This window comes from Anas platyrhynchos, chromosome 4, assembly GCF_047663525.1.
Source record: "Anas platyrhynchos isolate ZD024472 breed Pekin duck chromosome 4, IASCAAS_PekinDuck_T2T, whole genome shotgun sequence".
Lineage (NCBI taxonomy): Eukaryota > Metazoa > Chordata > Aves > Anseriformes > Anatidae > Anas > Anas platyrhynchos.
Window position 1 is genome coordinate 66,715,001 of NC_092590.1, and position 27,118 is coordinate 66,742,118.

General features: G+C 44.7%; 1 protein-coding gene and 2 long non-coding RNA genes across 3 annotated transcripts; all 3 read left to right on the plus strand.

Moving 5' to 3' along the window:
• The first annotated feature begins 2,183 nt into the window (after nt 1-2,183).
• On the plus strand, nt 2,184-4,908 carry MSX1 (msh homeobox 1). The gene is made up of 2 exons (XM_027457398.3): nt 2,184-2,749; nt 4,329-4,908. The coding sequence occupies exons 1-2, from the start codon at nt 2,281-2,283 to the stop codon at nt 4,757-4,759; spliced, it is 900 nt and encodes a 299-aa protein (XP_027313199.1). The 5' UTR covers nt 2,184-2,280; the 3' UTR covers nt 4,760-4,908.
• Nucleotides 4,909-8,325: 3,417 nt separating this feature from the next.
• Nucleotides 8,326-13,057, plus strand: LOC106017088 (uncharacterized). Its single transcript, XR_011808725.1, has 3 exons — nt 8,326-8,743; nt 9,342-10,037; nt 12,866-13,057. It is a non-coding gene; the product is annotated as an uncharacterized lncRNA (long non-coding RNA).
• A 3,734-nt stretch (nt 13,058-16,791) lies between these two features.
• Nucleotides 16,792-23,967, plus strand: LOC119716820 (uncharacterized). The gene is made up of 3 exons (XR_005265520.2): nt 16,792-17,260; nt 20,406-20,574; nt 21,141-23,967. It is a non-coding gene; the product is annotated as an uncharacterized lncRNA (long non-coding RNA).
• The last annotated feature ends 3,151 nt before the right edge of the window (nt 23,968-27,118 follow it).

Here is a 27,118-nt window from a genome sequence, read left to right on the forward strand (position 1 = left end):
CCCATTAAACAAGGGAAACCATCTCGGGAGAGATTTCGTTTTGTAAATTCGCTTGCTTCATTCCTAACCTGGAGCCTGTATATTTCATCCAGAAAGAAAGGAGAGGGAGAAAGGAATAAGAAACGAAAGAAACTTTACTGGTTTCCCGTTTTCAGCCCCAGAGCTTGCCAGCATGTGGATTAGAATCAAGTCCTCGCTATGGTACAGTGATTAAAATACCACCAAGTATGACAGAAACGTAAACACAAACCGTTCATTGCTGGGAGATAAATAAAGAGCTAATTATCTCATTCTGCCATCTCTCAAGGAAAGCGGGATCTCACTCTCAGTGTGGGACACACACTCGTCTCCTCAAACCTCAGCAACATCGCAATACCCAAACCCTTCTGCAAAAGAAAAGGGAGGAAAAAAAAAAAAAAACAGCAGCTCTATTTTTCTTTTCATATTTCCATCAAAACAATGAGATCGAAAGTAGGCTAGGGGCTGCCCGGGGGTCTAATAAACACATCACTTTTTTAAAAAAAAAAACTTTTTTTTTCTTTCGCACGGTTGCGTTTGGGAGCAGGGAAAAAAAAAAATTAGTGATCCTACCTGTAGGATCGGGGGGGGACAACGTGAAACACAAATGCACCGGTATTTGTGCGTGCTTTTCCTAGGGCGGGGGTGGCGGGGGGTGCATCTTCGCGTCAAGCACCGGGGCTTTGGGAAAATGTCGTGTGATTGGTAGAGCAAACTAATTTTGTCAGGCTGAATGTGCCGATGTCCCAGGGCTAAGGCGCCTTGCTCCCTTGATGCGGGTTAACGTCCTCAATAGTCCCCCTCCAGCTGAAGCCTTTGATCCGACCGCTGCTGGCGCCTAAAAACAACATCACTTGTCTGCCTATTAGAGGCACTGACTAATCGTGACAGATTGTTTATTCTCGCAATTAGCAATGCAGCCGCTTCTCCGAGCACTGCCCCCCTATCCCCTTTTCTCCCCCCCCCCCCCCCCAACCCCGGCCCCAAGCCCCCAGTCCCCGACCCTCAGCCCACGGCCCGACAGCGGCTGCGGGATGCACTGGGGCTGCCCGGTGCATCCCTCTGGATGCACAGCACAAGGTCTGCGGGTGTTTGGTGGGCAAGAAACACGCGTGGATAATGCATACGCGTGGGTTGGGTACACGCGTGGATAGGGCATACACGGGGCGCCATCTCCAGCAAGAAGAGGGCTGCGGGTGTCGTGTGCGTGTGGGACAATTCACTGCAACCAGATCCCGTTGTTTATCAGTCAATAAAACGTCTATGATATCAATTCATTTCATACTGTATACGCTCCTAATCTCCCATCTTTATTGGGGCCGGCTAAAAGGAAAGGGAATTCGCTGTCCCTCCCCGTTTAGATAATTACCCTTAAATGACTGCGAGAGCCTCCTGTGTTTCCAGGAGATTAGAGCCCTGCAGCTATCAATAAACTTTTCCCAGCGAGCGGCCAATCGCCTCAGTAGAGAGCGGCTCCCTTTTACTGCACATCCGTCCTGGGCGCGGGGATAAGGGCTCGTAAACCAAATTTACAAAACAAAATAGCCCGGACTTTAATGGGGCCGGGGCTTAGATGTGCCTTTTTTTAGGGGAATTAATATTTCATGGCCCGGAGACACGCACACATCCGTGCCAGGGGTTGTGTGCACGTAGGCGCACACGGGCGCGGAGCACCAAAAGAAAAACAAAAGAAGAAAAAAAAAAAAAAACGAAATAAGCTTTATTTTATTATTTTTTTCCAAGGTGTAGCCAGCCCTAGAGACACAGGGGGCTAACGCAGAGCTCTCACACCCGGCACGGTGCCATGTCGGGGGGTCGCAGGAAGAAAATCCCAGCCTCACTCCTTCCACCGGTGTTTCCCCGACGTTAGCAAGCCCTTTCCCGATGCCCGAACCTCCGTCCTGTTCCGTCCCATCCCCTTCTCCCGGGTTATGCCCCGCTCCAGCCGCCGGCCCAGGCCTTCTTCACCCGCGGGTGGGAGCCGAGCGAGGCGCCCCGCACCGCCCCGACGGCGGCCGAGCCCTCTCCCCTCCCTCCTCCCGCCCCCTCCCCGCCGTCGGGGCCGCGGCCTCAGCCAATGGGGAGCCTCGTCCCGCCCCCCCCGCCCTCCGGTTGGGCGGCACCGCCTCCCGCTCCCCTTTATCAGGGGGCGCCGCCCGCCGCGGGGCCGGACCGCGCCGACGGCTCCCGCGCCCCGACGCCGCCCCCCATGAGCCGCGGCGGCCGCCCCCGCGCAGCACGGCGGCAGCGGACCCCCTCTGCATGGCCCCGGCTGCGGACATGACCACCGCGCCCACCGGGGTCCGCAGCGACGAGCCGCCCGCCTCCGCCTTCGCCAAGCCTGGCGGTGGCCTCCCCGTCGCGGCGGCTGCGATGGGCGGAGAAGAGGAGAGCGACAAGCCCAAGGTTTCGCCTTCCCTCCTGCCGTTCAGCGTGGAGGCACTCATGGCTGACCGCAGGAAGGCGCCGGGAGGCAGGGAGGGCCCGCTCGCCGGCCCCGAGGGCAACGGGGTCCCGGCGGCCGTCGGAGCGGCCGCCCGAGGGAGCCTCAGCCCCCGCCTGGGCGCCCCGACGGCGGAGGCGCCGGCGTCCCCGCTGCCCCTCGGCGGCCACTTCGCCGTCGGGGGGCTGGTCAAGCTGCCCGAGGAAGCGCTCGTCAAGGCGGAGAGCCCCGACAAGCAGGAGCGAAGCCCCTGGATGCAGAGTCCCCGCTTCTCGCCGCCCCCACCCAGTAAGTAGCGGGACCCCGACGGCGTGGGGGGGGGGGTGGGAACGCTGCGGGGCCGCCCGGGGCTTTCCTCTCCTCTCCGGCCTCTCCCGGAGGGGCTTTCCCGGCGGGTCGCGCTCTCTGCCGGGCCACTTGGGCGTTTCCGAAGGAATGAAACGCTTCAGATGTCGCCGAAGCCCGGCCAGTCCCGGCGGTGGCTTCAGAGGCGAAGGAAGAGCGGTCGCGCCAGGGCTGTTTCTTGTGCCAAAAGTTGGCCGGGGAGGGGAAGGAAAAGCAGAAAAGAAAACACCAGAAGCCGGCCTGGGTGCCTCTTAGCTGCTCTGGGGGCGCGAAGCGACCGTGCGCAGTCTGCGAGCAGGACTTAGCCTCGGCAGGGAGTTTAGTGGTTTTTTTTTTGTTTTGTTTTAGGGATTTTATATATATATATATATATATATATTTTTTTTTTTTTTCCTGAGAGCAGCTCTCCTTATTTTGTAAGGACGCGCACAGATTGCGGTCCCGGATGCAGCGGCTTCGGACTTGTTTGGGCTTCGGCCCCGCGGGCTGCTCTCTGCGGTGTTATTTCGGCAATCCCGAGAGCCGCAACACCCGAATGTTTTGCTGCTTTACTCCGGAGAGATCCCAAATTCTCAGAAACACGAGCGAGAGTCACACGAGCAGAAAGTCCTGTGCATCCCCTGTGCTCAGCCTGGTGGAGCGGCAGCCTCCGGCTGATGCAGCCCGATAGAGCCCGTCCCGGGCCGCGTCCTGTCCCCAAACCGCTCCCGTTCCTGTGGGAAGGGCTCAGGCTGAGGCTCCGCGAAGCTTTTGGGGTACTCTTAGAGCTGTAAGCAGAGCTGCCTACTCTTTTGGAGAAAGGAAGACTTCCTGAAAGGACTTGCGGACAGAACCTCCGTGGTTTTATTTACTTAAATTGCAAAGTACAAGTTACTTTTGCTAAGTAAACCCGGGCCAATTGAGGCTGAGGACCCTTAGAAATCTCGAATAAGAGGAGAGGAGCAGGCTGGTGAAGAGTTGTAGAAGCTGAGTGCTAATTCCAAGCTCATAATTAATTGCATGCTTAATCTGGTTCCCAGGGGCCTAATGAAGAGGGTGTGAGAGTAAGAAGCCTGCTAGTTTTGTTTATTTTTTTCCCTTAATCCAGTCAAAAGGACAACACATATATATATTTTTTGAGGGGTCATTCTCTTAATTTGTTTGTGCTGCTAATGAGAGGGGAGCGGTGAAGTGAAGGCAGAGGGGGTGTGAAGAGCCCTGTGCAGTGGTTTGTTTTGGAGCCGCAGGGCTCCTGGCCATGAAGCACAAGTGGCTGTGAGTGACTTTGGTCCTGGGAGCCTTGAAAAAGCTTAGTGAAACACCCGTCGGCCCTACAGCAAGGGGAGATGTCAATTTGAAGCATGCCCCAGGCAGGGAGGACCAAGGCGCTGGAGTTTTTGGGCCACTTTACTTTGGGGGGGACCTCACTGTCCCTGCCCCCACTGCTGCAGGGTGGGGGCTCTGCGAGGTGAGCGTGTCCGGGTGCTGCTAACTGAGCTGTCTCTCTCCTTCCCTGCTTCTCCTCCTGCTGCTGTCGGTGCAGGGCGGCTGAGCCCCCCAGCCTGTACCCTGCGCAAGCACAAGACGAACAGGAAGCCCCGGACACCCTTCACCACAGCGCAGCTGCTGGCCCTGGAGAGGAAATTTCGGCAGAAGCAGTACCTGTCCATTGCCGAGCGTGCCGAGTTCTCCAGCTCACTCAGCCTCACGGAGACCCAGGTGAAGATCTGGTTCCAGAACCGCCGTGCCAAGGCCAAGCGGCTCCAGGAGGCCGAGCTGGAGAAGCTGAAGATGGCAGCCAAGCCCATGCTGCCACCCGCTGCTTTCGGCATCTCCTTCCCGCTGGGCGGCCCGGCTGTGGCCGGTGCCTCCTTGTACGGTGCCTCCAGCCCTTTCCAGCGGGCAGGGCTGCCTGTGGCTCCCGTGGGACTGTACACGGCACATGTGGGATACAGCATGTACCACCTCACATAGAGCTGAGCCCTGCCCAGCCTGCCGGCCCCGCACATGCTCCCTCCCTGCTCCTCCAGCTCTGTGCCCTCGCTGCGGACTCCCCCACAGGCCTTGTGGCAGAGACTTCTCCAGTCTGGCTCCGTTTCTCCCGTCCAGTCTTGATCTGCTCTCCATGGCCGTCCTGGGAGCTGCTTCATGCTCTGGCTGGGAAAAACCTGAGGCATTGCCCCAACTGCTCCCTGGCGCTGGGTGGCCATGGGTCAGCCCTGCGCTGCTTCCCCCTGGCCCACCTGGCAACCTGGGGAAAGCCCCTGGCATGGGGGAAGGAACTGTGGAAGAGAAACGGCAAAAAGGGGGCTTGAAAGAACTTTTCTCTCACTTTCTGCAAGGCGAGGTCAAGAGGCAGAAGCGTAGAGCCGCCTCCCGTGTCCCTGTGTAGCAGCACTGGCTGTTACCTGTGTTTGTTCCTCCACTGGCTCCTGTGGAAGGGGCTCTGTGTACTATGTAATATACTGTATATTTGAAATTTTATTATCATTTATATTATAGCTATATTTGTTAAATAAATTAATTTTAAGCTACTGTTGTTTCACGCAGCTTCTTTGCTCCTTACCCTGCTGGGGGATGACACAGGACTAAGTGTGTCTGTGTGTCATGGGGACAGGAGAATGGGACCGGCCGTACCAGAAACTTTTATTCCTTCCTTGGCTGGGCTCTCAGTTTGCTGTGTGCCCTGGAGCAGCCTGGTACGATGCTTTGAGGGCTGATTCAAGGTGGAAATTTCTTCCTATAGACCCCAGCCCCTGCGCTGTAACCCCTGCTCTGGGGCTGTGGATACCGGGGTAGCATCAGCCTGGCCCTGCCGGGCACCCCAAGCCGGAGTCGGGAGGAGCTCCCAAGGCTGGGAAGAACCCGAGGGCTTTCTTCCTTCAGGAGAAGGGAGCACGGTGGGCTTTGGGGCGATGAGATGAAGATGGGGCTACCGCGGCTGGGGTGGTGCGGGAAAAGGAGCAGAGGGGACGGGGCCGTTAAGAGCCGGCGGGTAGGAACGGGGCTGTTCGGGGACACAGCAGCCAGGGGAGGGACCCGCCGCCCGCGGGGCTCGCGGTCGGGACCGCTCGGCGCCGGCTCCGGGCCCCCCGCAGCCCCCAGAGCCCGGCCCCGCTGGAGACCCGTCCCGGTCACTGCGGCCGTGCAGAAACCGCCGGCCACAGCCGAGGCAGTGCCGTGCCGTGCCGGGCTGTGCCGTTCCGTGCCGTTCCGCACCGCGCAGCGCCCGCCGACCCCGGCAGCACCGCGTCCCCCCGCCGGCTTCACCCCCAGAGTCCCCTCATTTCCCCCCTAGACCTGATTTTGTTTGGAGGGTTCTTAGGCTAGGGGAGAGGGTGGATTGGTGGATTTTCCTCGTTATTTTCTACTTTCGTGCTTTATCTTTACGTGCTGGGAATGGGCGCTGAGAAATTGGGACTCTTTATATTTTTTTTTTTTCCTTTTTCTTTCTTTCTCTCTCTCTCTCTCTTTTTTTTTTTTCTTTTTTTTTTTTTTTTTTTTTTTTTCGCTGCTTTCATTTCCAGCAATTTAAAACGTTAAGGTTGAAGCAAAGTTAGAAGGAAAATAATTGCTGTAATGAGGCTAGGCAATCTTCTGCAGGCACTGTGGCTCCAGCGAGACTGTAGCTGGGGGCGAGGCGGGACTTTTATCATCTCCTAAATATCAATGATGCTTTCAATAACTCAGCGAAACAACATACCTGAACCTAGTCACTTTCTCCAGAGCTCGCTGCTCTAATCCCCCTCTTCTCATCTCTCGCTCCGCGCTGGCCGCCCAGTCCTGGCTGGGCTGGCGTGAGTTTTGTTTTTTTTTGTGGGTCTTTTTTTTTTTGTCTGGCTTTTTTTTTTTTTTTTTTTTCTTTTCCCCGATCATTTCTTTTCTGTGTGCGAATGACGGTGTCTGTGATCCTGACCCCAGCGCCCAACGCCGCGCCGGACTAGGAGAGCGCGGTGCCGGCTTTTTTCCCACGTTGCGTCTGCCGCAGAAAAGGCTGGAGATAAACTTAGCCTCTGAGCGATTAGACCGCGGGTTTGGGGAGAAGATCTAATCACACAGGAGGCCAGGTTTATCCTGCAAAGAAGCTCTTAAAAAATAAAAAATAAAAATCAAGTAGAGTTGAAGTAGCGAGCACCGCCGCGAGCTGGCTCCCCGCAAGCCCCTCTCCCCTTCGCCGGCACCTTTGGGCGCTGCGGGCACGGCAATGCGGGGCTCCGAGCTTGCTGGGATCCTTTAATCTTTCCGCTTTGTCTGTATTTACTCCCCCCCCCCCCTTTTTTTTTTTTTTTTTTTTTTTTACATTATGTCAACTCGGGATGGATATTCGAAGCGCAGGATTCCTATTGAACGTGTCTTTGCTTTAAGATTTCCCCCTGACCCTTGGGCTAAAGTCCTTGGTTGCTCAATTAAACCCAGATGAGAACAATTAATAACTAAGTAATGACAATAAGTTGGGAATCACACGGATGAACGCTCCATGTGAATAGGAAAAGCTCACACAAAAGAGCAAAAAGGATTTGTCGGCTCTTTTTAAGGGGGAATTGGCTTTTCTTTTTTCTTGCCTCTGGCTTACCAGCAAATAAAACTCACTTTTGTGTCTTTGTCGCCTTAAGGAGCTCAGTGGGCAGTTGGAAGTGAGAATGGCTGTTTTCCTTTCAACTTGAGGGTGCTGGCGCCACGCAGCCCCAAGGATAGAGAGTAGCCAAAGCAAAGTTTCCTAATAACTCCCTCTCCCCCGCCCCCCCCCCCGCCCCCCTCCCTGTCACTCTGATACCCCCCCTCCTATCTCCACACACTCCGAGAGAGCCTGGACAGACAGGCGAGAGAAAACAGAGGGGCCCCGAGCACATACGTGTAACACACACACACTGATGCGCCGGTTTCCACGGAGGGAAGGAAATTCAGGGCACGGGAGCCAGAGCACGGCGAGTGTGCAAAACACATCCACACCAACCGAGGAAGCCATTTTTCTACTTTTATTCCCACAAATTAGCCCGGTTGTAGAGTTTGGCCGGAGGCTGTGCGCCTGAAACCAGCTTCTTCGGGCACTTTTGCCCGCAATCGGCTCTTTGCATCCTTGCGCTCCCAGGAGCCCGGCTGCGGGGCGCGGGCAGAGGGGTGGGCAGCCGCGGGTTGAGAGCCTCAAAAGGAAGGGAAGACTCTTCTTGTTAACCCCAGAGAACACAGCTGCTGGAAAAACCTGCTAAGCAAACCTTCGGTGAAACCGCGGCTTTGCTGTCTGCTCTGAATTCCTGGGAGTTTCGGGCTCTCCGGCAGAATTTGCGATTTGACTCGAAACGCAGCCCGGTGCCCTGTTCCCTTTGATGCTTTATCTCGCGATTTCCACAGTGCTCAAGTGAATTAGGAGCTAAAAGCCCATTTTGAAAAAGTGAGGGGAGGCTAAATTCAGCGAGAGAGTTGGGCAGAGCAGTAGCAGCCTCCTGCTGCTCAGGATTGTGCCTGGGAACACAGCCCTCAGCCAGCAGAAGCAAAGCAGGGAGCTGCCGAGCCTTGCCCATTGTAAAGGCCGGGAGGGGGGGGAGGGGGGGGCAACCTGCTCTCAGCTCCTCACCAGCTTAAAGCCAGGTTCATCATTTGACCTGCGTCCCCTCACATCAGCCCTTCCTCCCAAAGGGCTGGAAACTGAAAGGTGTGCTGAGCAAAGCGGCCTGACACCCACAGAAGAAGGGGCGCTGACCCCCTGGTGCCTCCCCGTTTCAGGTAAACATCTGCACTCAGATATTTCGTAAGCAGAGTGAAAATCCCAATCAACGATTTATTAGTGACTCAGAGATAGTTGCTCTTCATCTCTCCTCACGATATGTTTGGTTTTATATTAGACACGGAGGTGGCCAGAGACAGCAAGAAAAAGTGGCCGCCTAAAGAGCCTCGTGGTCAGGACACTCCTCGGAGCCGCAGGGCAATCCAAATTAAATCCAGCAGAGCAGTGACTGGGAAGTAAGGCTCCCATTGCTTGAGATATCCTATACTGTACCCAATGAGCTGTCGGATGTGACGAGGTGGTTCTCTTCCCTCCCTAGTTTTCCACAAAAGCAGGCTGATGTGGCTTAGGCACTCAGCTGCCAGAGAGTTTGTGGCAGAATGAGACACCTTCTCGCTGCCTAACACAGCATGGGGGCCCAAAAGTGTGTATATATGTGTGTGTGTGTGTATATATTCTAACCCAGGGAGCCTGTGGATTTCTGAAGTTCCCATTCCTTAGCTTTTAACTCTACCCACACCTTGTGTGAAGCACAGTGGTGTCTGTCCCTGGCCGGAACAATCTGTTCCGCAGCAGGGAGCCCAAAAATGAGGCCCGGCGATAACGGGCATCCCAACCCACAACTCCCAGGGGCTGGCCCGAGGCCCCTCTGCACCATGTACCCATTGTCTGCCCAGCTCTGGGGCAGGAGAGCCTGGCGGCAGTGCCAGAAGCAAGAGCTCTGAGTCATTTAACTACGAGTAGTAAATCGCAAAGGAGAGATGTGGTAGTGATTTGCTTACAGCAGTAAATCGGTCGACGCTAACTCCGCTTCATTGTACTTCTTCATGGCAGAGATCTTTTATTGCTTGAAGCTGGCCCTGCTTCCCACCCAGCCAGGATCAGAGGGAGAACAGGAAGGGGAGCTACTTGGAGTCGGTCCCCCTCGGGACACCAGGAATGTGCAGCAAAGCCACCGTGCAAAGCTCCCCATTTCATCCCTGGGCACTGCTAAGGACCCCACCTCTGGCTGCTGTGCTGTGGGGTCTCAGCTGATTCTCATGATGGTGCAAGCATTCATAGAATATCTTCTGCCTTAGCACTGAGGAAAAGAAACAAACCTCTTCATCAGGCTCACAGGATAATCAAAACTGCTCAGTTAAATAGTACTGACTCTGGCCTTGACAGTAAGATTGACCTTGTGAAGGAGTTTGTAGGAGCAATGTTCAAAATCTGAGACTGATTCTGTGTCCAGAATCCACCCTGGAAGCTGGGGCAGACAATGGGACAGTGGGGTCAGGGTGATCAACAGGACTGAGATCAGGGGACACAGGCATGAAAAGATGTAGACCAAAGTAAACGTGCTTTCAGCCTAATTGAGCAATGCTTTTGTTGTAGGTGTCTTGTGTCCAACACCAGGCAGGGCGGGATGTGCACTTGATGTACTTTGGAGAAGGAGGTACCCTGTGACAACAAATACATTCAGGAGCCTCTGACCACCACTGTTCCTGCCTGGTGGAGGGCTAGAATGAGAAGGAGCATCCAGGGGAGGTAGGATTTAAAGATTTTGCCATTACTCAGGCTCATTTTGCATGCAGGAGAGCAAAGACGTGGCAGCTGGAGAAGAGGACTGGTAGCAAAGGATGACAAACTTATGTTAACTGGAAGACTACAAAATGGTGTGGGGAAGCTCTCAGGATGGGAGGAAAAGAGAATTATTTCCAAAAGGCAAGCTGGAGGGAAGAAATAACTTTCCTTTGATCCAATGTTTTGTGTGCATTGGGTATTATTATGCAAATAACAGCTAACTTAAATACAGAAATGATGTTGGGATGCTTTAAAAATAAGGGGTCTTGCACTGTAGACACATTTACATCAGCAAAGTACTGGAAGAGACTTTCTGGGGTTCCTAGACCTGCCCTCTTATTAACTCAGGCTCATGTGCAGTAGTCTTGGGGAGCATCTGCTCCTCACACTTTACTAACTAAAAGCCATAAATGCTTTTCAGAACCTTGTAATGAGCTTTGGACTTACTGTGAAAACCATATCCATGGTAAACCACAATAAGAGACATTGGGATGTCATGGATGTTGTCAGTCTGACCAAAGACTTTTCTTTCCGTGATGTTGTCAATCCTCCCTTTGGGTAGAGGGCTACATAAAAAATATGCATTAAATTCTATTTGTAAAACAGAAAGTAGGGTTACAAAATATGATACATGTGCTGTGGGGCTGGAATAGGCACGGAGAGAAACACAAGTCGGCATACTCGATTCAACACTTTAAGCATGAATTGCCTTGAATTAATTACTTCCCCTGGAGGCACCCACCTGAGTGTGCAGATGCTGCAGGTTACTGAACGGAGATGTTCCCAGCTGCCACTTAGCTGGGAACCTAAATACAAGTTCTCTGCAAGACCCTCATCAGCTGAGAGGCAGAAGGCAGCGTGATTGTATTGGATAAAAAACGTATCAGTATAAATTGCAATTCAAATAGCAACTTTCTTTAGTGCTCAGCACAGCTCAGACGCTTTAGCCATATCTTAATTGTGTATCCAATATCTATGTTCAGAAAGCTTAGACGTGAGCTTTTAATTCAGAATTTTAATTTAGACATTATTCAAAGGAAGATTGGCAGCATCTTTAGTCAAAAGAGATTTGAGGGTCATTTCTTAACAGAAATGTCATTAACTGCATTTTTTTCAGCTATGATACCTGAATTAGGATGAACCTAACATCCTTATTAGCTCAGAGTTCAAATGAGGATCTTTAGTCAGCCTTCCCTTTAACTCAAGAAGCTTGGTGCAGGCACGTTAATTTTCCATGTAAATAATCACATCTTTCAAGTACATACTCAACATCAATCCAAGTTAAAAAAAAAAAAAAACTGGAGAGAAAATAGAAAGCTGTACAGAACATATAATAAAACGAGAAAGTTGAGATGGACTCGTAATCCTAAACTATTCTTACTTTTTAAAACACAGGGCTGAATTTCTTAAAATGTGAATTGTTTTCCCTTCCTCCAAGATGGCTTTAATACCAGCCAAGTTTGAAGTTTCTAATGACATTTATTTCTGAGCTATGTATGTTTGAGAATTTCACTTGGATAGTTGGAGGCTGTGATCTTTTTCAAGCTTGTATAATGTTTAACATGACTGAACTGATTTTCAAAACAAAGAAATGCAAAAGTATTGAAAAATGCCCAGAACAAGAATGGGCATTTCCATTCCATAAGGAATCTGTTTGGAAAAAATTATAGAAGAGTTATTGGAATTAGAATCTAAGTTTATCTTAAGTTTTCTGGAAGGGAAAGTTATATTATATGAGACAATTAACCATTGGCTTCGGGTCTGGTCCAAAGCCCAATAAAGTCAGTGGCGTCTTTCCACAGGCAAACTAACAGACTTGGGTCTGACTCATAAACTGTAGAGCTCCACAGAAGATAATAGTTCTACACTGCTTATGTGAAAGTTAAATATAGCCCAGTGTTTGTGAGTGTGTGTATGTATTATGATTAATTTAAAACCCCAGTTAAGATTGGGTTACGGTTTCCATTTAATTCATATGCATGTGTTTGTATTTGTGTGCATGTACACGTAAGGGCAGACATCTGTGAATGTGTAAGCACACATACAGCTAATGGCATGGAGATGATTGACTCAAGTATATACACATGATGGTAAATATCAGCGTTTACTGCAGTAGATATCACTGCTGCAATGTATATACCCTGACAGATCTGAACATACAGTTTCAGAAACAGCAGCATCTGTTTACATTGAACTGCAATAAAAACTGAAGGAGGCATCAGTTAGTATTAGAATTTTATCTTTTCAATGTCCAGAAACAGTTTCTGTGCCTTTGATGTAGGCTGTCAAGCACTACTGGAAAATTGCATCTCTCTAATTACTGCATTCAGCACAGAGGAAAGGGCACGACTGCCTGGCAGCATTTGTCAGTGGGGACCCTGCAGGGACTTGCTTTTTGGGTACTGATAACTAAAGTTAGCTCGCATTCAAAAAAAACAGTAAAGCAATCCCTTGCACAAAGGGATGAAAAAAACAGAAGGGGCACTATTTTGGATGGTCTTGTAGAAAGTAATACAGCTCTTGTCTGTTCCAGATATGATTAACCCTTATCTTTACTGGCTGCTCCCTTCAGACAGAGCCCCCATGAGAGTTTAGCCTGAATATAAACTGAGTGACAGCAACACCACTGTTTACACAGGGACATGCAGGTTCAGGCCTGCAGTGAGCACCTGATTAACCTGCAAAATGGTTGTATTGTGCCTGATGAGGGGGCTTCATATTTGGAGGCATTTAGAGCTGGTACTGGCTTATCTACTCGGTCTTAAACCCCTGTTCTTCATTTCTTCCCTTAGGTGACAGAGGATCCTCTTGGCTACGTGTCACAAAGCATATTACCACATTTTAAAGCTGGATCGGGTGCCTGATGACATTTAGAGCTGTGACCTTGTTGATGGCTGTGGTGGCAAAACAGAGGCTGCAGGGAGGGATGGTTAGAAATCCATAGGGGATTGAAGCCTGTAAGGTGACAATGCCACCAAGAGGAGAGTGGCACTTTCCCTTTTGCAAAACTCTTTATTATGAGAAGGATCTCTCTCTCTTTCTTTCTCCTGCTTTTTTTTTTTTTTTTTTTTTTTTTTTTTTAAATCTAATTGCAACTGGGAAATAAGGGTTTACTCAGGTTTGTTTGTTTTTTTTTTCCTCCATGTGAGCAGAAAGAAAGCATTTATATACTTCACATTGTATACACATGAAAAAAATGTCCAACTGTTGACAGTGTGCATTCTGTTTGTGCACCCAGAAGAAAGATTTGCTAAAATAATTGCAACTTTTTGTAATTTTCCTACCATGCTGTGGTAGCATCCAGAGTAGAAGCACTTCCAGGAGATCTGCACAAGAGCCATATACAGCCAGAGGGGAGATAGTTTGCTGAGAAGTGAGTCCAAGAATAGAAGCCAGATATTTGAAGGGGAAAAAAAAATAAAAAAGGGAAAATAGCCAGCTGGCTTGGAATGGAGCCAAAGTGACCAAAGCAATCACAGTATCTTCCACAGTATCACAGTACCTGCCAAAGTACAGGTGGAGGGAGGGAGGTGAAGAGCTAGAAACACATCGCTAAAGATGCGGCTTGCCTTGAAGAGCAGCAAGAACTGTGCAAAAGACACTGTGTGCATTGTATAGTGCCTGGCAGCAGCATTTATTTAGTATGGGCAAAATAAGTGGGGCATGGGCATGAACATAAACATTGGCAAACAAACTACTTTACTGGCAATTTGTAAGGAGAACTTCCAGAGTGCTTACCGCATCCACAGCCCGGCCCAGGGGGACTGAAGTGTTTATGCATATTTTAATGACAGGCTCTAGGAAGGGCTGAAGAGCTCAAAGGTTATCTAATATAAAGTGCAGTGTTCTGAGTGTGGTACAAGGCTTTTTTAATTTAGCCATAAAGGTGCCTTCCTCTCACTTACTGAGCACACTGGGCATCTGAGCATCTGTCTCAGGTGCTCTGCTCTAAAACACCTTAAGAAAAGAAAAAAAAAAGTTGTTTTTCTTTTTTTTTTTTTTTTTTAGGCAGCACAACATCTGTATTTGGTGTCCAAAGAAGGTCATTGATTGCAACCATGTTTTTTTCATTTAACTATTTCCTGTGTACACTTATTGAACTTAAGAAACAACTCAGAGAAACTCTAACATGAAGAGAATTATACTGTGTTCAATTCATCTTTCCACTTTATTCTACCTCAACATTCATTATCTTTCAATTATACTCCTGTCCCACTGCCTGTTTTTGAACCCATACTTTTGTTCATGCAGTTATTATTGGATATATAGTTGTTAGAACATCCAGTAACATGTAATTGCTTTTTACTATGTATTAATTTGCCTTTTCTTCTAGATAGGAATTTGTATGTGTTATATTTGGCTCCAGTCCTGCAAACAGTTGTGCCCATGAATAACTTTACCCACATTAGGAGCTCTACGGGTCACAGCTTCTCTCTCACCCGCTGAATTCTGTGAAGTTACTCATGCAGTTAAATTACGCATAAACGTATGCGTTTTCTAGATCAGGGCCTCTCCTTGTAAGTTAGATCTTTATAATTAATTTAAGACTTTTTTTTTTTAATAAATGAACCAAATCCTTGGAAAGTGGCAATAAATTTTAGAGCTGCACATTTTAACAAAAAAATGCACCATGGTTTACTAATTAATATATTTTTTTATTTTTAATTTGACACTAAAAATGAAGCAACACTGACTTGTTACTAAACCATTAAATAAAATATTTAATATTTAATAATTTGACATATTAAACGAGCATCAGAGCTCAACCAGCATAACACTCTTGAATGCTATGTTCACAGCAGTTACCATTGTATGTGTTAGCCTGTTAGTCAGCACATAAATGCGCCGGGCTTTGATCCTAAAACCATTGCCAGTTGGGCATGGTTGTGCCTGCCCACAACCCGCTAAGTGTCCTGGAATGCAACAAGTGGTTGGATCAGGGCCTTAGATCTGAAGATCCTGTAGGCTTGAAAGTGCTCATTTAAAATAATTCTCTGTTTTCCTTTCCATTAGAATTTGTTGCAGCTCTCTTTGAATGGGATGCTAGATCAAGCACCCTCAATGAGCTGTGATCGATGAGCATTTGGGTTTCTGGAAGGGTACAGTTTATCCTCTCAGAAGAAACTTCATGTTACTTTACCTTTTATGTTGTCTTTGTTTTGGGCATGAAAATGCAAGCCAAACACTTCTACATGTTTCTAGTTCTAACAAGAAGCATACCTGCCAAGATGCAAGCCATGGAGCTCCCCCCTGTTTGTAGACCTAACAGTTTAGCACCCTCACAGAGGCAGACAGAGATTTTATTGTGTCCAGATCCAGAAGGACAGTTCCTGGTCATGTATATACTCTCAACTTGAGCCTTTGCACCTGACTCTTCTGCTGCCCCCTGTGCCTGACTCATGCCTTGTCCTTCCCATCTCTATTTGCTCTCTGACCTTGGGCAATGTGCTTAGCTTGTAGGACTTGGGGGCTTGTCTTGGTAGGCATGCTGCCACCTGACCCTCTCCAGGCGACATTCACCTCTGACGGTGAGTGTGAAGGTTTTGGCTTTCTGTCTTGTCCACCAGCTCACCTTCTGCTCCAAGACTGTTCAGTTCTACAACCTCCCTCACCACAATGGACCAGCATCACTTTGAGCCATTTCAAACCAAGTAGCATCTGTAATATTTCCACTCCTGACTCCTTAAAGGTAGACTTCTGTCCCCAAACCAGACATTCCCAGAGCTAGTTTCTTTTTGCTCAGTTACAAAACTTGTCCTTCCTTACCACCACCTCGCTTGTGACACCAGCTTCTTATGCTCTTTAACACCTGATGTGGATTTCACCGGGGTCTTTTGTGAATGAAATGGGCCTAGAAACCCTGCAGGAAAATCAGATGAAAACAAATGTTCACAGCTCTCTAGAAATTGGTGTCAGCTCCCTGATACAGAGAGTTTTACAGCTCTATAAATCAGGCTGAAAATGTAACCAGAAGCCCTGTTAGCTTTCTGTTTCTTTTAGCACATCCGTTTCTTGTAAAATTCCGATTAGAGGGACTGGTCTCTGTAGAAATCATTCACTCTGAACCCAACAGGGCTATAAATCAAAGAGCTACAAATCACCACAATTTGCAGATTCTGGGTTTCATCATTTTATTGCTTTTGGAGAGGTTATGTAAATGTTTTTTGGATAATATTGACCTTTGCATCCTCTATCATATTCTGGGATGATGAAGAAAACTAAAACATTTCCTTAGAAGAAGATATCTCCTTCATATGACTAATGCAATATTGTTTCTGTGAAGGACTGAGGCAAAAGTTCTGTCTCAAATGAAGAGTCTCACCAAAAATCAGTGGAGACTACTGATAACTTGGGGCTACAAGAACAATTATTTTCTTATGAAAGCAGCAAAAACAGGGTAGCATTTTACAGGGGTTTCTGTGAAAAGGAAGAATGTGATTCAGTGATGATCATGTGAATAACACCATTTATGACTCCTCTGCTCTAGCCCTAGTTTGGCTACACAAAAATGATGATTATCTGGTCCAGCAGGCAAAGATTTCACCACCTCAGAATATGAATGACAAAACTGTTCCCAACAAATTTTGCCCTCCCAGTGACAGTAAATTCAATCTAGGCTAGCAAACTCCAGATAACCCTGAGATGAGTCACACCAGCCTGCTCAGCAATGCATCAGACCCAGAAGTGGCCACAGCCATGATTCAGCAATTGATGTACATAGGGAACCATTAGAGGAGTCCTTTTAGAGCAGGCTTTGTCATGAGTCAGGTTCTGTGCTACACTTTTACAGGCTCCAATCCTGGAATAATCCTTCATCTTTACCTACCTGCTTCCTGAGGCATCAAGTCCAATGTCATCAGCAGACTTGTAGGATCTTATTGCAACATATTTCTGCTTACCATCCGATTCACCTCATTATTCACCAAGTACTCTGAGCTTCTGCAACTCTCAAAGATTGGGGAAAAGACAACCATGTAAGGAAAATGGCTTTGGATGCAGGCTGAATGCATTGAATTCTTTCTTTTAGGTTTAATATCACTGTGACAGTGTGCCATTTACCAGGGCTAAATTGAATACATATGGATTTTTAATTGTACGAAGTTGCTGTCTGAGAACTCCATCATGAACCAGATGCCCACTGCACAAGATGTTATACAACACAGAAGAAAAAAATGATCCTCGCTATTGTAAGCTCATAAGTCTTTGCATTACATTTGCCAGGACATATGTAAATTTAGATTTCTCTATATTATATGCCGATAATATATAATGAGAGGGGAAAATTTTCAAAGGTGCAGGTAAATGTGAGATTCTTGCTGACCCTCAGAGTGATTTTTAATGCTTATTTGCCTATGTTGACTTTGAAATGGGCCACTTAGGCACCTAAGTGATATGATTACTTTCTTCAAAAGCTCCTTTAAATACTGGAAAATACTCTCAGAATTGGAACCATGTCACTGTTTTTGTCATGATTACCTTTAAAATTCAATGTAGTGTTTAAACAGATCCTTCATTTCTATTCCATAGTCTATTAAGCCAATTAAATAAGAATTGAAGAGTCTTTTAAAGGCTGTTTTAAGATTCCTTTTTGAGCACTGTTGCATAGTGTTACAGTAGGACACCATCTGCTGTCCAAGCGGAGTCTGACTGCAGCTGCCTCGACAGCAGAATGCAATATCCTTGCTATAAAAATAATGTGACTTGTATTATCTTGGTAATGTTTTTATAAACTAAGCTCCCTGCCAAATTTGTGAGTCTGCATTGTATTTTCTTTAGGACATCTGATAGTATTCAGTCTTTTTTTATTCTTACGCAGTGGAAATACATAAAACAAAGCTCCTTCATGAAGTTAAGGTTTTCCTTTTTTTTTTTTTTTTTTTTTTTTTTTTTTGGTAAAATGGCATTCAGGTATTCAGAACATTGAGAAATAAATGCTGTAAATGCAAATAAATAGTAATACTTCAACCTTTGCATTTGCAAGGAAATTGGGCAAACATTGCTGGTTAGTACTACTCCAAGACCAGCATGGTGCAGCCAGCTGCTTGCAAGCTATCTGTGACTACCCATGGACAATGCTCTTCCCATTCCTGTCTAGCTCTTGGGAAAGCATCCAAGGTTTTGTTGGTGTAGCTGAAAAATAATGTTAATTATAAAAGAGATTTCCACAGTATGGCCACTTTATAATTAGCTACTGAGATGAGACCATCTGCATATTTTTCATAGGCCTCTGAATCAATTGCCAACTGTTGATGACTTTGGGTTACTGTCAGCGTGGACCACTTCTGAAAAGACCTTGCTGAGGGAGACTCCATATTCAGTTACCTTTCTCTTGTTTGTACTAAATTAGTCTCAAGATGTGAAGGTAGATCATCAGGGAAAATTATGCCTGTTGGCAACCTGTAGAAATCATTGAGTTGCTTACATAATTGGTATTATCTGCATTCTTTCTCTTCATACTATTTTGTAGAGAGAGGGAAATTTTCTTTAAAATGGCTTCTGTTTTCTTTTGCTTCAGAGCTGAACCTCCTGCCACTCAAAATGATGAAATTATTCTGGAAGAAAAGTGTTGAATCACCATATTGTGTGACTAAATACAATGTAGTCAGGATACGGCTGTAACTGTTAAGCTGTTGCATGAGTCAGTATAGAAAAACTGTGACCAGGAGTTAAAATGAGATATACAGGTAAAAAAAAAAATTGTTAGTCTACACTGTATGTAGACTAAAGGCCTCAGAAGTTTCCATAGGGGAACAGAGCCTTTAAATTCCTCTCTTAGGGCTATGTAATTAGAGTTTTGGGTTAGCCGAAGTGGCAAGTTAGGAATAAAATCACCTTTAATTCCTCAGCTAAGCCTAGGGCAATTAGTAAATGATTTCTATGCTACCCTCTAGAGGGTCCTATATTTCCCTAGTGCCTGCATAGGAAACCTCAGTTTGATGACTCAGTGGAGATGAATCTAGGTCTCAGTGCGCAGTACACATAGACACATCTGAGTTCCTAAGAAGCTATAGCAAATTAGTATTCTTGCTCAGTTTTGAGAATCATTTAGACATTATCTACCAACAAAACACTTACTGTTATAGGACAAAAGCTTTGGCCTGTGTACTTGTCACCTCTTCTCTCTTCCGTCTTTCAGCCTGGCTCTAGCAAGAGTGTCACATACAAAACCTGATAAGGAGCAGTAGTTTATCAGAACTAAGCGTTTTCATCTTCAGTCCCTTTAGTGCTGGTCCAGGAAAATGCCTGCAAGAAAAATTGTACATACTTAAGGGTTTTCCATGTAATTTCTTCATATATTTGGAAAATTTATAAGAATTAAATCAAAGGCAAGGTTGAAATCACTCAAGAAATAATTATACTAAAACATGAAGAAAAATTTTAGAAGTTAGGAAGAAAGAATGGAAAATTTTGTAGAAAATTTGCTGCATTTTTCTTTAGGAATGCATATTAATAAGTTTGGTATCATTATTGCCACTAAGCAATTTCCATATTTTTTGTGGATAAGCTGAGATAGATGGATAATGATCATAAGGTCCATTAAAACAATGCCCAGATATGCTTTTTGTATAGAATCAGTTTCTCTTCATTCAATGCTCACTGCTGTGGAAGATGAAATTGATAAGTAACTCTGTTAGGAAGTTAAAGATCATATACCACTACTCCACTGGCAACAGAGAAATTCTGTGAAGGAGATTAAGGTCAGTTCTGTAGCACATAGTTCAACAAAACAATGAGATTCTTCTAATTTTTTCACCACTTGCTCAATTTCACCACTTAGATCATTGTTCCTAGTACCCAAGTATTAACAGATGGCTTTCTGCCTGATGGATTATCCTGATGTTATATCTGTGTTATATTTACAGACCTGGATGCAATGGACCCATGCATAAGCTTTCTGCATAAGTCATTTGCCATCTGCCTGCCATTCCCAGTCTTGAGTTAAGGCTGCTAGAAAACATGCTATAGGTCTCAAACATGTCAAAGGTTCCTCAGCAAGGAAGAAAAGAAATGTTTCTCTGCCTGCTGTGGGTAAAATCAGAAATGATGAGCTGAAATTGCCCAAGAGACATTTAGGTGTGATATTGGGAAAAAAATGTCCAATGGAAGAAAGACAGAAATAAATCACTAAGGAAACAGTGCAGTGTCCATAATAAGAAATTCTTTAAGGATGCAGAATAACATCTGTCACGAATAGGTTATAATCTGATCCTACCTTTGAAATGGGAAGAGGAGAGTGAACTAAAGGTCTTTTTAAGGTCCTTTTCATTTTTGTTGGTTCTATGATCTTTGCTGTTGTTATTATTATTATTAAATTAGCTGTTGTTCCTGCAGCTTCCCCTGCCCTGCTTTGGGCCCACTGTACCTGAAGGTGCCCTTGCAGCTGGCAGCCCAGAGGACTGCCACCCTCTCGTCTTCATTGCACAGTGAGCAAGCCGTGGTGTCATGAGGACAGCTGGAGCACACTCCTGGCTGCCTCCCAAGCCCTTGTGGAGCCAGGCAGGTGGGTAACATACAAAGGCAGCATAAACACGGTTGCTTTTTGCTCCTGCTTCTCTGTTGGTCTCCTCACACTGGATTTCCATGCCCCCCCAGTTGAGTGCTCCAGGAGAGAGTCAAGCCAAGGGCTTGTTAGCAGAGGATAACTTTGCCTGTTACCCCTGTGTCATGGCTCCAGCAGGGCTGTATCATTAGAGTACCATCTGGGGATACTCTAGTTCTGTGATAAGAGTTGGTTTCATTTGGCTTACTTTAAATGTCATTAAAAAATGACAAAGGGCTCAGTGTTGGTTGGAACATAGCCAGGGGCCTGTGTGGGTCCAGCCACTACCATGGGACTCTAATCATGTCTCGTGGCCTTCAGAATTTTGCGTCTGATTTCCCTTTTTACTGTTGGTCGATGGCAGCTTTCAGCACACGGCCCTGAGCTTGCCCACTAGTTCACAAAGCATAAAATAACATGGCCTACCCTGCGAAAAAAAAAAAAAAATCCTTGCACAATAAAGTGAAATACTACAGTACTACAGTAAATGACCATATCAGATAATATTATTTGTCTTTCTTCTATAGCTCCTGTTGTGCCACTCTCCCCGGCAGCAAGCCCCCCCTTTAGGGCTCGTCATTGCCCTACTTCTGCACATCCAGTCTGTTAGAGGTATCCTTAGACCAGGAGTGATCACCATTTTGTGTTCCTCAGGGATTCATGTCAGCTGGCTGCTGGTTGCTTTCACCTTGTCCTGCTCTCTGCTTCTACTTGCCTTATCACTGTGGCTTCTTTTCTACAGCTGCTTATTTTGAAGATTTAACTGGAAATTATGTGGCACATTAACTTCACATTAACACTCTGTGCAGGGATCAATTTTGTTCAGGTCAAGCGATGAATTCAAGTGAAGTTCATGGGAATTGGAACCAAGTTATCTTTTATGATTGTTCACTAAATATGTATAATCCTGAGAAACACTCCCTAAGCTAGAGGGATTCACTTCCTAATGAAAGATGTGGTCACTTTGTGCCTGGGGATGAGAAACAGCCATAATGTTTTCACTGCAGGCTGCTGTCAGCATGACGGGGTAAAGAGACAGAGTCCCCAGCATGGTAGCACTGCCACTACCATATGTGTGCACACAGGATGGGGATTTGCTGTCCCAGACCAATGGGATTTTGGTCAGAATAGCTGTATGCACAGTGGGGTAGGGCATTCTGAGGGTAGTGTATCAGCAATCCTGTGCTGATAAAGAGGTTCTGGACAAAGCCATAAACAGAAATAAAATACATCACTGCTCACCACTTCTTTCCTTCAGTCAAATAAACAAGTTTATGCCTCAGCTACTAACTCACCATTGAATTTATCCAGAGATCTAAACAAAACCATACTAACTTGACACCACAAGACTACTTTCAAGCAAAACAATCCCTACAGATATGACTTGAAGATAGAATTAATTCATTTAAATATGAGACCTTTATTATATAGCAGTTGTTTCAACATAGAAATATAATGTATTTTGATACATTAATCTCAGATTATCAACATAGTTCATACATAGTCTATATGTTTGTGACTGAATGTTCCCTGTTCTGTACTTTATAAACCTCTCTCCAAAGAGATGCAATGTAGTAAGACAAGTAGCAGTTCACCTCTACTAAGGAAGCTCTGTATTTCCAATGCTGTAAAACAAATCATTGCCATTAATCTGAGCCATATCCCTGTTACCTTCCCTGATGGCAAATCCTGCAGATGAGAGAGAGGAATAATACGTGAAACATGAGTGGTCACAGTTAGGGTTCAGAAGGGTAAGCTTTCCTCCATCTTCAGCATGCACACACTTGACCACACAGCGCCTGGACACATAGCTCAGGCCCCCCACCTGGATTTGTTACGATCAAGAAGCATATGCATAGTTCAGAACCAACCTACTCATTTTCTGCAGCATCCAGTATAGGTTATGTGAAATATTAAAATATGTAATTTTAAATGCATGCCCTTTATTGCTTTATAACTAAGAAACCAGATCTTTTCCCACTGACTTTCCATGCAACTTTTCCCTGTTCTCATATCCCTTGTGGCTCTTAAGTGAGCAAAGGCACCAGTATTAAAGTTTATAAGATATTTATATAAATCATATGGTTGGTGAGTATTAAATCTGATTTTTCTCAATAACCCGAGGGGGAATATTAAAATATTAAAATTGTTTGAATTTTTAAAACACAAATGGGGTTTTGAATAGTTTAGTCTGAAGCCTCGACTCTTGTATGCAAATATATACTGGCTGAAGATAGAGTCTTTGAAGTTTTAATCTTGTTATTCACATCTAGCAAGACAAATGGCAGGCTTAATAGAAAGTCTGTTCTGAAAAATTGCAAACAGAGAATTGTGGAAAAAATTAGTTTTATCTTCAGTTTTCATCCCGTGATTTATATCTTTAGAAGGGTATATCTCTTGTTCTAAATTGCTGATGTCATAATGCAAAAATTCTCAGATTTGCCTCATGGTATTGCAAACTTAAGAACCATCTTTGCTTCTGTATTTCAATATATTTGATTGTGAACACTTTGAAACCTTACATCACTTTCTTGTACCAGAAAACTTCCTCTCAGCCTCTTAATGCACTTTTCAGGAATTCCTTTTGGTTCCATATTCTGTCTTTGTCATCAAGCATGCGCTAAATACAACACTTAGAGGTGTGGATCAGTGCAGCGTAGTCTCCCAATTCTAGTTAATACATAAACACCATTTGCCTTGATGAGGATGGTTCTGAGATGTGCAAGGATATGTGTAGAATAGCTAGAGAAGAGGTAGCCATGTAGTCAAAAAGGATATTTGCTTTAGGCTCTGATTAAGTCAATTCTTGGGACAGAGTTGTGCTTGCAAACCCACGATTACTGTAAGGCTGAGTTTTCTCAAAAAAGGGATATATTTGCATAATGTTTGGACCATCTTATTGCCTGACTTGTGGGTAGATGTGCATATGGATAAGTAAAATAAATTGCAACAGAAATGTACTATGAGAAACAAAGTTGTATTTTTGCAGAACTAATTTTCTGTATTTAAAGGTAGTTGTGTAGTCATAACAAGGAGAAATGCTAAGTAGATAAGTAGACAGTAGAAAGACTCACTGTTCCAAAATAAGGTAGAAGCTTGAGAAAAACAGGATGAGCAGTGTGAGAACAGTAAAACAAAGATCACAAGTTCTCAAAACATAAGAAAGGAGAAATTAAAGGGTAGAAAAAAGAAAAATTGTCCATATACGGTATAGAGGAGCATCAAGTAGCTTGTGAACCTGTAGTACTCAGCCAATGAGGAAACAGGGGAGGTGATCAGGCATTGAGTAATACGGAAAAGAAGGTTATGATTTGTTTTCTAAAATGTGCTCCTGATTGACAGGATGCCCGCCATTGCAATTGCAAATAAAACAGATTCACATAAGAAACTGTTTGAAGAAAATTATTTGAGATTTTTCTCACATGTACTTAGACACTATACCAGTAATTTTTCCATCGCTGAGAAATCAACGTATAGGCCCAGGTATCTGTGCAAAGAATCAGAGAAACTGCTGTGTGAAAAGAACACTGAAATCAAAAGAAACAGGAAATGATATACTGACAAAAGTGATGTTTTTGTTATTGTTAGATGTTTTAATCTTTGTACTTCAGGCTTCATTTCATACTTCATATGGCAAAATGAAAAACAAACATATATTGAATGAAAGAGGAGAACTGTGTTCTTTGACTTTTGAGCTGCTACATAAATGAGTTCCTATTATAGTTTCTAAGAACTATGTTTTCTGGAATGTAGCAAATCCCAACAAGTAAACAAATGCATTTTAAATCTAATCATTGCAAGATTATTCCTGATATTTATAATATCCTGGCCTTTAAGTTTTCTGCTAGAATAGCTGCAGGGCTTTTGGGTGTGATGGGTAGTTCTTAATCGAATGGTTGAAAAACTCCCAAGAAGTGATTTGTCATCTTAGACAAGAGACTTTTTAAAATAACCCCATGGCACATGAAATAAGGCTTAAATGCCATTATGATAAAAACCACTTAAGCTACTGATAATCATCCTATGTGTATTTGCACTCCGCATGTTTACATAAAAGACAGATCTGGACATGCTTCAATTACCTTTTCAGCATAGTTCTGAATACAGTTAATGCTATGAAAAATGTTATATATGTAAATTACAAAAACCAGTGTAAATGAAAAGGGTATGTCCATCATCGTTATTGTTGGCCCTTGCCAAAAAGGCATCTTGTTAAAGTAGATAATTGACTTTTTAAAATTAGAGGTGAAAGAAGCCTATTAGATCATTTTGTTAACCATGACAAACTGGGCATGCTGCCATTATATTTTGTCTAGAAGGAAATGTTAATTCACTGATTCATAACAGATACCCTTTTTCAGCCTTAAATGGTATTCTTTTCTATTCAATAATGCTGATGAGTTCTTTGTCTGAGGTGATCACCTGTGAGATGTTCTCAAGAAGTAGTCTTACCCTTAATTATCATTATAGGTCTACCTATATTGCCTTTTAATCATGATTCTGGTCTTCGGGCTGATGAAAAAGAAAGATCTTGCACAGAAATAATTTGGCTCCCAGGGGCCCAAATAAAACTGGGTTTGGCTTCAACCTTCCAATGTAATGCTGAAACACCACTCACTAAATTGCTCTGTTCTGCAGTGTCATTAATGAATCTTTACTGACCTTCACTGAAGAGTCAACAAGATCAATTCAGGTGCAGAGAATCTCCATGGAGGTCTTCAGAGACCTCTCCCCATTGGCTGTATGGAGGATGTAAGTCTTTACTCTACAAAAACTGTTAAAACCTACTTCTTCATCCCCAAGAAACACCTAAAATTTAAGTCTATATGAACCTAAATAGGTTTGTTTTCTGCCATATTTAAACTTGTTTTACCAAATGGAAAACAAAAGAATGAACTTAACACAATTATGTCCTAAAAATTTCGTTATACAAAGTCTGCATTCACTTTAGACCTGGGCAGCCAGGCTTTGTTCTTGTTTGTAGTACTGTAAGTCCAGATCTTCTTTCCAATGGAAGAAGAGTTTGCTGACTCACATTATTTTTAGAGACTCGTATCCAGTGATTTCAAAGTATCAAAGTAATGGGATCTGAATTGGGGTCAAAAGATGGGAGTACTCAATGTGTTTGTCATTTACTTGAATGTTCTGTAATAAGCAGGCATAATTAAATGATTATAGTCCGTGCAAGTTCAGATATTTCATTTTCTAGTGAAACAAATGCAGTCTTTTTTCAGCTCACAGTGTCTGAAACAATGTACTACTTCCATTAGATAAATTCTTGCAAAGCATGAAGGCTATGTGTTGCATGCCCAAGGAGTGCATTGAAGAACAGTTAGGAGGCAAAGTCACCTGGGATAGCCATGGGGACTAGGAGAGATGGAGGGAACCTGCTGTATTTTGTCCACAGTATTTGATAGAAAGAGTCTTGTCTATCCCTCACACTGTACCTGAGAGCGCTAGCACAGCCATACCAGGGAGCATATTGGTAAGTGACATGGACAAACAGTATTCTAGTTTCATTCTAGTTTCTAGGACCTGCTTTATTAGACAGCATAGAAATAGCTCTTTCGACAAATGCTTTAGTGACGTGTTCATCTTATGAAAAAAGTGGTTGTGTTTTCCCATCCTTCACATTTCTTTGCAGGATAATGCATAGATGATATGTCTGGCTGTGGTGGTTGGACAAGAGATGATGTATAGAGTCCTAGAAACAACACTGTGGCTTGTTGTCTCAATGCTTTACGATTCTCATTCAAAAGAGGATAGACTATCAGTAGCATATTGTGAAGAGACCCAAACATGGGTATTTTCTGTGACACTCTTTGGTCTGTGCAGGACATCAGACTTATCGTAATGTTTTCTTCACAATCTTTCTGCCAGGGATTCTAATTTTAACTGGAATTGTCCTATCTGTATGCAGAAAAGAACATTAGTGGATTAAGAAGTTAGTCGTACACCTTATAATAACTTCCTCAAAAAATAGCAGACACTATTTCAGTCTAGTTTTTCCTTTATTAGAAAACATTAACTTGTAGCTAGCTTTCCAGGTCATTATGTGTTCAAGCAGACAAGATATAGAATAGAGTACCATTACGAGCACTGACATAATTATATCAACATTAATAAATATGTGAACAATTAAATATTTGTTTATTTATATATATATATTTATTAGAATCTGCAGAAACTATTTCTGAATAAGAAAGATTGAATCATTTTAGGCTTTTCTGTGATTTGGTTGTGTTAATTGACATCTATGTCAATGTAGCTCTTGACTTCTCTTGATTATTATATATTCAAGCTTGTCACCATCAAAAGAATAAACAAGTGACCCAATTCAGCTTGGTCTTCACCTTTCACCCACGTAAAATTTCAAAAGGAGACTCATTGTTTTTGTATGTGTTGTAACCCTGTAATTATGAAGAAATTCAGTAGCAAATTACTTCCATGGCTTTTCTCCTCCATTCTCAGCAGTTGAAAGCATTCTTTCAAGAGACATTAACTA

Coding starts and splice junctions, on each gene's coding strand:
- MSX1 (XM_027457398.3), top strand. CDS start 2,281: ATGGCCCCGGCTGCGGACATGACCACCGCGCCCACCGGGGTCCGCAGC. Junction 2,750..4,328: donor CTTCTCGCCGCCCCCACCCA/GTAAGTAGCGGG, acceptor CTGTCGGTGCAG/GGCGGCTGAGCCCCCCAGCC.